The sequence below is a fragment of the Chiloscyllium plagiosum genome, chromosome 6, assembly GCF_004010195.1.
Source record: "Chiloscyllium plagiosum isolate BGI_BamShark_2017 chromosome 6, ASM401019v2, whole genome shotgun sequence".
NCBI lineage: Eukaryota > Metazoa > Chordata > Chondrichthyes > Orectolobiformes > Hemiscylliidae > Chiloscyllium > Chiloscyllium plagiosum.
Window position 1 is genome coordinate 119,788,227 of NC_057715.1, and position 12,948 is coordinate 119,801,174.

The 12,948-nt window shown below is 48.6% G+C and overlaps 1 protein-coding gene across 1 annotated transcript in view; it reads left to right on the forward strand.

The window, feature by feature from the left end:
* The first annotated feature begins 143 nt into the window (after positions 1-143).
* The window catches only part of LOC122550999 (tripartite motif-containing protein 2-like), a 53,696-nt gene continuing 40,891 nt past the window's right edge, over positions 144-12,948 (forward strand). Inside the window, exons 1-5 of the mRNA XM_043692599.1 lie at positions 144-311; positions 486-720; positions 7,790-8,513; positions 9,725-9,828; positions 10,098-10,265. Coding sequence (XP_043548534.1) covers positions 178-311; positions 486-720; positions 7,790-8,513; positions 9,725-9,828; positions 10,098-10,265 — 1,365 coding nt within the window. The 5' untranslated portion in view covers positions 144-177. The remainder of the gene's footprint in view (positions 312-485; positions 721-7,789; positions 8,514-9,724; positions 9,829-10,097; positions 10,266-12,948) is intronic.

Consider the following 12,948-nt stretch of genomic DNA (forward strand, 5'->3'; position numbering starts at 1 on the left):
TGTCTCTCACTCTTCCCATCTCTGTCTCACCCCCACTCTCTCTCACTCTTCCCCTCGTCCCCCTCTCTCACTATTCCTCATCTCCCCCTCCGGTCTCTCTCTCTTCCTGTCTCACTCTCTCTTCCTGTCTCTCTGTAGGTTACTCTTTCTCTGTGACGGTAGCTTCCTGGGGAGGTTATGATGGCGGGCTGTGACTCCATCAGTAGCCCAGTGGTGCGACAGATTGACAAGCAGTTTCTGGTCTGCAGTATTTGTCTTGATCGATACAACAACCCCAAGGTGTTGCCATGTTTGCACACATTCTGTGAGAGGTAAGAGCGAGGGGGCCTGATCTCCGTCACAGTCTGGGACTGGATGTGAGGATACCTCATGGTGAGCTGCACTGGATGTTATGTGTTGGCTGGTTGATGCGGGGGGAGCTGCCTTTGGGGGCTGGGACCCTACAGCTTTGCTCACCCGGATCCTTATTTTCTTTGCTCCCTCAGGTGCCTGCAGAATTACATCCCACCCCAGAGTCTGACCCTGTCATGCCCTGTCTGTCGTCAGACCTCGATCCTCCCTGAGAAAGGAGTGTCCGCTTTGCAGAATAATTTCTTCATCACCAACCTGATGGAGGTGCTGCAGGGCAATGCAGCCTGTAGCCAGGAACAAGCCTCTCTGAAGGAGACAGTCAGTGCAGTGTCCGGACACTCCCTGTCATGTCCCAACCATGAAGGCAAGGTCAGTGCCAAGAGTGACCGATTCAAGAAGGCATTGGGGCCTGGGAATGGGCTTGGAAACCAGGGAACAGGTATCAGAGGTCAGGAGTGTACGCTCAGGGCAGGGTGATCTGTGGTTTCGCTGGGTGTCGGGGTCAGGAGTCAGGAATAGCCACTGGGTGCAGAGATCAAGGGTGGGCACTGAGTGGGGGGGGGTCAGGGGGTCAGGAATGGGTATTGGGTGTGGGAGTTGAGAGTAAGGAATGGACACTGAGTGAGGCGTTCAGGGATCAGGAATGGACACTGGATCAGAAGTGGGCACCAGGTGAGAGGTTCAGAGGTCAGGAGTGGCCACATGGTGTGGGCATCAGGGTCAGAGGGCAAGCATTTGTGGGTGGGGTCTAAATTCATAGAATATAGAACGTTACAGCCCTTTCGGCCCTCGATGTTGCGCCGACCTGTAAAATCAATCTGATGCCCATCTAACCTACACTGTTCCATTATTATCCATATGTATGTCCAATGCCTATTTAAATGTCCTTAAAATTGGTGGATTTACTACTTTTGCAGGCAGTCTTGCCCCTCTACTGAGTAAAGAAACTACCTTTGACATCTGTCCTAAATCTACCGCCCCTCAATTTAAAGCTGTGTTCCCATCGTGTTAGCCTTCACCATCCGAGGAAAAAGGTTCTCACTGTCCACCCTATTTAACCCTCTGATTATCTTATACGTCTTCATTAAGTCACTTCTCAACCTTCTCCTCTCCAACAAAAACAGCCTCAGTTCCCTCAGCCTTTCCTGTTACGACCTTCCTTCCATACCATGTAACACCCTAGTAAGTCTCCTCTGAACCCTTTCCAAAGCTTCCACTTCCTTCCTATAATGCGGTGACCAGAACTGTATGTAATACTCTAGGTGCGGCCACACCAGTGTCTTATACAGCTGAAGCATAATCTCGTAGCTCCGAAACTCAATCCCCCTACCAATAAACGCCAACACACCATATGCCTTCTTAACAACTCTATCAACCTGGGTGGCAACTTTCAGGGACCCATGCACCTGGACACCGAAAACTCTCTGTTCAGCTACACTGCCAAGAATCTTACCATGAGCCAAGTACTCTGCATTCCTGTCACTTCTTCCGAAGTGAACTACCTCACATTTTTCTGCATTAATCTTCATTTGCCACTTCTCAGCCCAGCTTTGCATGTTATCTATGACCCTCAGCGCTGAAAATGTGTTGCTGGAAAAGCGCAGCAGGTCAGGCAGCATCCAGGGAACAGGAGAATCGACGTTTCGATACGTCGATTCTCCTGTTCCCTGGATGCTGCCTGACCTGCTGCGCTTTTCCAGCAACACATTTTCAGCTCTGATCTCCAGCATCTGCAGTCCTCACTTTCTCATCTATGACCCTCAGTAATGCACAAGATCCTTCGGCACTATCCACAACTCTGCCTACCTTAGTGTTATCTGCAAAATTTAATAACCCATCCCTCTATGCCCACATCCAGGTCATTTATAAAAATGAAAACAGCAGTGGCCCCAAAACAGATCCCTGTGGCATACCACTGGTAACTGAGCTCCAGGATGAACAGTTCCTATCAACCACCACCCTCTGTCTTCTTTCAGGTAGCCAATTTCTGATCCAAACCACTAAATCACCTTCAATCCTGAAACTCCGTATGAAACCTTATCAAACGCTTTACTGAAGTCCACATACACCCCATCAACTGCTTTACTTTCATCCACCAGTTTTGTCACCTTCTCTAAGAACTCAATAGTAAGGCATGACCTACCCTTCACAAAACGGTGTTGACTATCCCTAACCAAATTATTCCTTTCCAGATGATTATAAATCCTATCTGTTATAACCTTTTCCAATACCTTACACACAACCAAAGTAAGGCTCACTGGCCTGTAATTATCAAGGTTGTCTCTACTCCCCTTCTTATTGTCCTCCAGTCTTCTGGCACTACTCCTGTCGACAATGATGACATAAAGATCAAAGCCACTGGCTTCCCAGAGAATCAGAGGATGAATCCCATCCGGCCCAGGGGTCTTATCTATTTTGAGATCTTCCAAAATTGATAAAACCTCCTCTTTGTCAATCTCAATCCCATCTGTAGCCTGTATCTCTGTATTCTCACGAACAGTGCCCTTGTCCAATGTGAATACTGAGGAAAAATATTCATTAAGTGCTTCCCATGTGTCCTCAGGTCCTACACACAACTTCCCACTAGTATCTTTGATTGGCCCTAATCTTACTCTAGTCATTCCTTTATTCCCTAAGAAGGCCTTAGGGTTTTCCTTGATCCTATCCATCAATAACTTATCATGTCCCCTCCCCAGTCTTCTTAGTCCTCTCTTTAGATCTTTTCTGGCTAACTTATAACTCTCAAGCCCCCTAACTGAGCCTTCATGCCAATTCAAGACCATGGATTCTGTGGTGACCCAGAAGAAGTGATTAGAATCAATCATAAGGCAGCACACAGTCCACACATACAGAATACTCTGCCTTAAATCCTGATTTTAGCCCCAAACCTCTGGTGACCCCTGCACAACTAAATTCCATTAACTCACACCAGTCCTAGCTGGGGAAATTCCTGCTCAATCCCTCCCTATTTGCCCCTCTCATTTCCCCATTTCTCTCTAATCCCTGCCCCTCACCCCTCCCATTTCCCTGTCACCACTTCCCCTCTCCGCTCTACACCTCTGCCCCTCATCCAACTTCTTCATCCTCCCCCCAACCAGCTCCTATCTTCTGTCACACTTCATTCTCTGTGCTTGTCTCTTCGCCCCTCTGCACTCCCATTCTTGCTATCCTGGCCCTAACTTTCAGACTATGCCCCTGAATCCCCAATCAGAGGAAATTGTTTATCTACCCAGTTTTTTCCTGCTAATATCTTGAAGACTTTAATCAGATAACCCCTTAACCTTCTGAATTTGAGAGAAGCCAGTCCTAATTTGTATGATCTTACCTGGAGGGGTGCAGAGGGGATTCACTTGGATGTGGCCTGGTATGCAGCAGTTTAGAGTCACAGAGACGGGCTCTTTGCCCCATCATGTCCACACTCATCCAAAACAGCCACCTAACTATTCTAATCCCATTTCCCAGCACTTGGCCCACAGCTTTTGATGCCTTGGCATTGCAAATGCACACCCAAATACTTATGGAGTAATATAACATGGGAACAGACCCTTTGATCCAGCCAGACTTCAATGTTCTGAGGGTTTCTGCATCTCCCACCCTTACAGGCCGTGAGTTCCAGATTCTCACCTCCCTCTGGGTGAAAAAGTGTTTCCTCACATCCCTTCTAAACCTCCCAACCATCATTTATATTGACATCCCCTGGCATTGATCCCTCCACCAAGGGGAAAAGTTTCTTCCTGTCTACCCGACCTATACTCCTCATTATTTTATACATCATAATCATGTTCTCCTCAGTCACCTCTGTTGTAAGGAAAACAACTCCAATCTGTCCAATCTTTCTTCATCACCGAAAGTCTGCAGCCCAGGCAACATCCAGGTAAATCTCCCTCTGCATCCTCTCCAGTGCTATCACATCTCTCCTCTAATGTGGATCCCAGAAACACACAGTTAGGCTGTGGCCTAACCAATGTTTTATATAGGTCTAGCATAACCTCCCTTGTCTTAAATTCTGTGCCTCAACTAATAAAGGCCAGTATCCCATATGCCTTCTTAACCTCTTTATCCACGTGTCCTGATACCTTCAGGAATCAGTGGACACTCACACTAAGGACCCTCTGATCCTCGGTGCTTCCCAGGGTCCTATCGTTCACCTTGTATTCCCCTTCCTTGCTTGTCCTGCTACAACAATACAAGACACTAATTAGACCATAGCTGGATTGCTGTGATCAATTTTGGGTCCCTTACTGAAGAAAAGATAGACTGACCTTGGAGGCAATCCAGAGAAGGTTCCATCAGCTGACTCTGGGTATGAAGGGGCTGTCGTATGAGAGAGATTGAGTAGGTTGGGACTGTACTCATTGGAATTTAGAAGAATGAGAGGTGACTTTATTGAAACACACAAGATTGTCCAAGGTGTTGACAGAGTAGATGTGGAGTGGTAGGTTCCCCGTGTGGGAGAGTCTAAGACCAGAGGACAGCATCTCAGAGTGAGGATCAGAGGTGAGGGTGAATTTCTTCTGAGGGTAGCAGAGCTCTTTACTGCAGAGGACTGTTGAGGCTGGCTTGTTAAGTTTATTCAAGGCTGAGACCGACAGATTTTAATCAATAAGGCAATCAAGGAGTTTGGGGTAAACACAGGAAAGTGGAGTTGAGGGTTATCAGATCAACCATATAATCATTGAATGGCAGAGCACACTCGATGGGCTGAATGGCCAACTCCTGCTCCAATGTCTGATGGTCTTGTAGTCCTCCTTGCACAATCCTCCCTCCGCTGCCCCCTCCTATCGTGCTTCTTTTCCCTCGTTCTCTCCCCTCCCTGTCCCTTTCTACTCTATCTTCCCCCTTCTCTCTCTCTCCCCCCCGACACTCTTTACTCTTTCTCTCCCTTCCACCTTCACTCTTTCTCTGTCCCCTGCCCCCACCCCTCCATGCCTCCTTAATGTGAGCAATTGTTATAACTGGGAGTTGGGAGTGACTGTGTTATTAATGAGTGTTTCAGTGGAGCAGGTTTCACTGCTGCACATCAGAAGCCTGCCATGTCAAACTGAGCCAGAATGAAGCTGGCATCTCAGAATGAGGAGTCTGTCCGGTGCCAGCAGCCCCTCACTGTCTCACTCCTGTTTCTAGGGGATGGAGTTTTATTGTGGATCCTGTGAGACAGCGATGTGTGGGGAGTGTACGGAGACGGAGCACTGCGATCACCGCACTGTGCCACTCCGTGACGTTGTCGATCAGCACAAGGCCTCACTCCGGCTGCAGTTGGATGCCATCAAATCCCGGTGAGAGTCTCCACCACTCCCCCACCCCCTGGTATTCCCCTTATCCTGCCCCCCCTCTCCTCACTCCACCCCCTGCTCCCCAAGCCCTGCACTCCACAATGCCCAACCTCACACTCCCCCCCCCCCCCCCCAAATCCAGCATGGGTTGGTACCTGGGACTTCAATGTTGTGGCCATTTCAGAGACATGGAGCAGGAACAGGAATGCTTATTGCAGATTCCACGATTTAGATATTTCAGTAAGAACAGAGAAGATGGTAAAAAGGGGGAGGTGTGGCATTGTTAGTCAAGGACAGTATTACATTGACAGAAAGGATGTTTGAGGACTCTTCTACTGAGTTAGTATGGGCTGAGGTTAGAAACAGGAAAGGAGAGGTCACCCTGCTGGGAGTTTTCTATAGGCCTCCGAATTGTTCCAGAGATGTAGAGGAAAGGTGCGCAATGATGATTCTGGATAGGAGTGAAAGTAACAGGGTGGTTGTTACAGGGAGACTGTAACTTTCCAAGTATTAACTGGAAATACTATAGTTCGAGTAGATGGGTCAGTTTTTGTCCATTGTGAGCAGGTAGGTTTTCTGACACATTGTGTAGACAGGCCAACAAGGGCGAGATCACATTGGATTTGGTACTGGGTAATGAACACAGCCAGGTGTTAGATTTGGAGGTCGGTGAGCACTTTGGCGATAGTGACCACAATTCAGTTATGTTTACTTTAGTGATGGAAAGGGATAGGTATATACCGCAGGGTAAGAGTTATAGCTGGGGGAAAGGCAATCATGATGTGATTCGGTAAGATTTAGGATGTATTGGATGCAAGAAGGAAACTGCACTGGATGGGCATAATTGAAATGTGGAGCTTATACAAGGAACAGCTACTGCGTGTCCTTGATAAGTATGTACCAGTCAGGCAGGGAGGAAGTGGTCGAGCGAGGGAGCCGTAATTTACAAAAGAAGTTGAATCTCTCATCAAGAGGGAAAAGAAGGCTTATGTTAGAATGAGTTGTGAAGTATCAATTAGGGCAGTTGAGAGTTACAAGTTAGCCAGGAAGGACCTAAAGAGAGAACTAAGAAGAGTCAGCAGGGGACAAGAGAAGTCATTGGCAGAATCAGGGAAAACCTTAAAGCATTCTATCGGTATATTAGGGATAAAAGAACGATTAGGGATAAAAGTAAGATTAGGGCCAATCAAGAACAGTAATGGGAAGTTGTGCATAGAGTCTGAGGAGATGGGGAAGTGCTAAATGAGTTTTTTTGTCAATATTCACGCTGGAAAAAGATAATGTTGTGTAAGAGAATACTGAGATACAGGCTACTAGACTAGACAGGATTGAGGTTCACAAGGATGCGATGTTAACAATTCTGGAAAGTGTGAAAATAGGAAGTCCCCTGGGTTGGATGGGATTTATCCTAGGATTTTCTGGGAAGCCAGGGAGGAGTTTGCAGAGCCTTTGGCTTTGATCTTTATATCTGTCTACAGGAATAATGCCAGAAGGCTGGAGGATAGCAAATGCCTCCTTCTTCAAGAAGGGGAGTAGAGACAACCTGGTAATAATAGACCTGTGAGCCCTACTTCGGTTGTGGGTAAAGTGTTGGAAAAGGTTATAAGAGATAGGATTTATAATCCTCTAGAAAGAAATAAATTGATTAGTGATAGTCAACATGGTTTTGTGAATGTATTGGGGAGACAGGCCGGCTACTTGCGGAGCGTTTCAGAGAACACCTCTGGGACACCCGGACCAACCAACCCAACCACCCTGTGGCTCAACACTTCAACTCCCCCTCCCACTCCACCAAGGATATGCAGGTCTTTGGATTCCTCCATCGCCAGACCACAACAACACGACGGTCAACAAGGGACAGGCATTGAATGCTGGCCCAACCCCAAGTGAATAAAAAAAGAAAGCTGTTTACCTGAGGTGAGGCATTGAAAATATCAGATCAATAAATCATTGATTGTTACAATCCGGGAGGAGCCAGTGAGTGGCAAGGGCTGACACCAGAATGACCCCCCCCTCTCCAGACAAAAACCCCAATTCATGAAAGCTAGTGGCCCCAAGCTAATGTTCCTTTGGTTGAGGTCTGTGCAGACATCCCACCCATATGCTCCATCTCCATGTATGTACCACACCCCTGCCTATGGCTGACTTTCTCCCCAATCTCTTAGGTTCTTGAGAAACAGTTGGAGTACCTGCTGCAGGGTCGGGAGAAAATCCGGAGCAGCTCAGAATTCACGGAGCAGGCCTTGAGTCACGGCACAGAGACAGAGGTGCTCCTGGTGAAAAAGCAGATGACGGAAACGTTGAGTGAGCTCGCTGCACAAGACTTTCCTCTCCAACCTCAGGAAAATGAGCACCTAGACCTGAGGGTGGAGACTGATGGGGTGAGGAAATCCATCCAGAATCTTGGAGTCCTGGTTACCACCAATGCTGTGGCACAGCAGACTGTAGCCACCGGAGAGGGCCTTCGGCATGCTGTGGTTGGCCAGCAGACCACAGTTACTATAACAACCAAGGATAAAGACGGAGAGCTTGTGAAGAGCGGTAACGCGATCCTGCAGGCAGAGATCATTGCTCCTGACGGCAGCTCCACTCAGGGCGAGATCGTGGACAATAGGAACGGCACGTATGAGCTCCTTTACACACTGAAGATGGAGGGCGACTTCACACTGTCTGTGACTCTGTATAATCAGCCTGTCAAAGGGAGTCCTTACCGAGTCCGAGCTACCAAACCCTCTGACTCCTCACATTCTCCTGAGGACGTCAAGCGCAGGGTCAAATCTCCAAGTGGTGGCCACATCCGTCAGAAAGCTGTCCGCCGTCCGGCCAGTATGTACGGCACTGGCAAAAAAAAGGACAATCCCATTGAAGATGAGCTGATTATCCGTGTGGGTGAGTTCCTCTTTCTTCTTTACTGGGATGTGGGCATTGCTGGCAAGACCACCTCTTGGTACCTCATTGTCTTTGAACTGAGTGTCACACCTGCCATTTCACTACATCACCATGCATCTGGAGTCACCTGTAGGCCAGATTTCTTTCCCAAAGTAAACCAGATGGTTTTCTTACCAACAATCAACAACAGTTTCATTGTTACCATCACTGAGACTGGCTTCCAATTCTGGTTGATATACTGGATGTAAACTTGCCCAGCGACCCTGCTTGGGTTTGAACCCCTGCCCGCAGGGCATTGGCCTGGATCTTGTCACAACTCCACAATCATTCCCTAATTGTCAGATTGAACCTCAGTTTGACTGGGCTGGTTCTCACCAAAATAAACCTCACATTTTTTTAATGGAACCACCAATGTTTTCCAAAGACCTTGGACTCTGGCCTGAGATTGATCATGATATTGTATTTTCTTTAAACAAAAGTGCAAGGTTGAGAGATCTGATTAGATTCCCTACAGTGTGGAAACAGGCCCTTCGGCCCAACCAGTCCACATCGACCCTCCGAAGAGTAACCCACCCAGACCCAGTCCCCTACCCTATATTTACCCCTGACTAATGCACCAAACACTATGGGCAATTTAGCATGGCCAATTCACCTAACCTGCACATCTTTGGACTGTGGGAGGAAACCGGAGCACTAGAGTAAACCCACACAGACACTGGGAGAATGTGCAAACTCCACACAGACAGTTGTCCGAGACTTGAATTGACCTGGGACCCTGGCGCTGTGAGGCAGCAGTGCTAACCACTGTGCCACTGTGCTGCCCCTAATTCTGAAAGACCAGGACGTAATCCTGGTAACGTGAACAGTATTTGATTGACCTGTCTCGATGAAGATGAGACAGTTGATTCTATTCTCTGTCCTTGGTGAACTTCTCCAGATTCAAGTTCTCAGAACAGGACTGGAATGCGTACAGGCTCAGTTTGGGTAAGATATGCCATACAAAGGGGCATTGCTGCCTCCATTAGTATCATTGTTACCTATAGTGATCCCGGGACCTGTTGCCTTGGCCAGTTACAGGGATTGATGTTGTAGCCCTTTGGCATGGGCTGTGTTAATGTATTTCTAACATTAACCTGGCCTGTCACTCTGTGGAAGTTGAGAGCCTCTTCACCAGATGTGAATCTTATTCTGTTTTTATTTATTGCCTTCAGGGACCAGAGGGCGAGAGAAAGGGGAATTCACCAACCTTCAAGGAATCTCTGCTTCGGGAAATAATCGTATCGTGGTGGCTGACAGCAATAACCAGTGTATCCAGGTAACCGATTCCACCCTGTCTCCCCAAACCTACTACCCACGCTGGGCTGGAAAGTGCCAGGCTTCATTTCTGGCCTGTTCTGCGTGCTCTGGACTCACCTGGCATGACCTGAAGGCCCACAGTGGGCAGGGAGAGTGGCTGCGTTTGTTGTTAGATCTCGCTGGCATGGGTGTTGGGGGAAGGGGGTGATGGAATTGAATTACTGAGCATGTGTGAGTTTTCCACACATGAATGAGACTTTTTCCCTGCCATTTCCCTGCCTCTCCCAGGTCTTCTCCAATGACGGACAGTTCAAGCTACGATTTGGGGTCCGAGGACGGTCTCCAGGCCAACTGCAACGGCCAACCGGAGTGACCATCGACCCCAATGGGGACATCATCGTGGCTGATTACGACAACCGCTGGGTCAGCACCTTCACCCCTGATGGCAAGTTCAAGGTGAGGGGGCGGAGCACAGAGTGGGAGGGGGGTGAAGAGGTGAGGGATGGATGAGGAGGACAGGGATGGGAGGAGGTGAGGAAAGTTGGCGATAGTGCAGAGGTAGTGAGACATAGCGATGTACAGCCCAGAGAAGACCCTTTGACCCATTGTGTCCTTGGCAAAAGCCTTGGCATTGTAATTGCACATTTAAATGTTCTGAGGGTTTCTGCCTCTCCCACCCTTACTGGCAGTGAGTTGCAGATTCCCAGCATCCTTTGGGTGAACAATCTTTTCCTTACATCCCCTCTAAACCTCCTGCCCTTATCTTAAGTCTACATCTTTGGTCACTGATTCCTCCATCAATTGGGGGACTAATGCTGGAAAGTGGAATGAGTGCAGGTAGTGATATATTTTTGGCAGGACAGACTCAGTGGGCTGAAGGACCTCTTCTATACTGTATGACTGAATGTTACTTTATACCTGACTCACAATTAACCTTCCTCCCTATCATGGTGGCATCAGTGAATTTCACCTCATAGCTTCAGTCCGTTGTGGTGAAAGGGTTAAAATTGTGTCCCAATACATGTGTGAATCTAACCGAAAATGGAAGGTGTTGCTTAGTCCCGTGTGAATCTTATTATACACCTTCCCGTGTGAATGCGAACTGTTCCTGCCTATCTTCGGGAATAGGAATTGTGAAGAAGGCATTAGCCAAATCAATTACTCCGTACCACACCCCTGGATGATGTTGGATTCGTCCTATAATAGTGACGGCATCCGGGACCGCTGCCGTCAAGGCCGGAGTGTGACGGTTTAGTTGCCGATAATCTACCGTCATCCGCCATGACCCATCGGCTTTATGTACGGGCCATAAGGGGTTATTCCACGCCGTGGTGCATGTCCAAAGCACTCCCGCTTCCAAATAATCCTTAATTGTGGCGGATATTTCTTTATGTCCGCCGGGAATCCTATACTGTCTAAGACTTATTACGCGATCGGCGATCGGGATGGGGAAGGGGTCCATTTTAACCTTTCCCACTAACACCGTCCTACAGCGCAAAGCCATTTTCGTGATTCCAAATTCAAACTTCCCTTGTTGGAGGTGAAGTGTTAAACCGGCCAGAATGTCCATTCCCAGGATCCATTCTCTAACCGGTGTAATAATAATTGAATACGTTTTAATGGGCATTGTACCTATCTTTAGGGGCAATTGTACTGTTCTTCCTTCAATCAGATTACCTCCCAGCCCAACCAGCGTGACTGGGGTTCCTTTAAACTTATGGGGCGTCCCATAGATTAAGGTGGCCTCCGCCCCTGTGTCCACTAGAGCCATAACGGTTTGGACGGATTTGCGCCAATAGATAGTCAATGATACATGAGGTCGAATGTCGTCTGCTGACCATTGGCTCGTTCGTGGGCAAACCCTTGGGGCTTGGCCCGATTCCTATTGTTCCTCCCATTCATCTACCCCAGACAGCACTGGGTAAAGACGTTTGCCTCGCCCTTCTTTGTTCTTGCCTTTCTTACTAGGTTTCCGACCACGCCTATCCACTTTATAACACTCTCGGAGGGGAGGCCGTACCTCCTCCTCCTCCTCCTCCTCCGAGGATTCCCACCGCTGGGAAGTGGAAGTTCTACCCCTTCGAGGCTCATTAACAACCGGACCCCGTGTCTGACATTTTTGTGTTAGTAATTCCACTAGGTCTTCCATAGTGGGTCGGGACTCCGTCTCTACCCGGGACACCTTCAGTCCCTTTCGTCTGCATAAGTCTTTTAATTCCGATGTAGGTAGGCCATCAATCTCCGATGCTGGGACCTGCGCCCGTATCAAAGCTTGCCACAAAGCACGCCGTGAGGGGCCTGGGTTACTTCCTTGATTAGGGTTTACTTTTCCCCCTGCCCGAGCCTCAGGGCGACGCCCCTCCGTGCCCCCCTGAGAAGCACGGGTTGTGGGTCCCCAATCCCCCAAACCACCCATCTCCCTCATCATACTACGGGCATCCCCTAGGGTTTCTCCCCGTCCACTCAACATTATGGTTAATAACAGTGGTTTATAATGGGGGGGGCAGTCTTCACTAGATGGTCTCTAGTCTGTCTACTAACATTTGTGTTATCTACCTCGTCCAGCACTCCCAGCAACAGGGCATCCCGCAAACACAAACGGGTTAGCCTCTGAACCCCTTCCTTAATCGTTGTCCAAGTTCCTTCCAAGGGGGGCCAATCGGACGGGAAGGGATACTGTTCCGCCACTGCCCTGGCATACATCGCAAATAAGGTCCCCATACTGCGATCTATTACCATATCCTTGGCTTGTCTGCGGTACCCCAGGTCTATGGCAGCATCCTTTGCTAATCCACCAAACTTGGGAGCATCCTGATAGTCTACCTGCACTTGTCGCCCCCCTTCCTCGAGGAGCCGAATTAGCCATAGCTCTAACGGCTCCCCAGGATTACGTCGGGTTTTCTGGGTGATAAACAGCACCTCATCGGTAGTGAAGTCTTCCGTTAATTCAGAGAATTCTGCAGGAGGCTGAGCCCGCGGTAATTCATGCATAATTGCCTCCCCTTGTTCATTCCGTATAGGGTTTCCTTCCTCATCTAACATTACCTCCCGTTGCACTGGGAGACGTCTCTGAACCTGCTTTCTCCTAACCACTGGTTTAGCTTGGAGTACGGGTGGGTCCTCTTCGTACTGATCACCT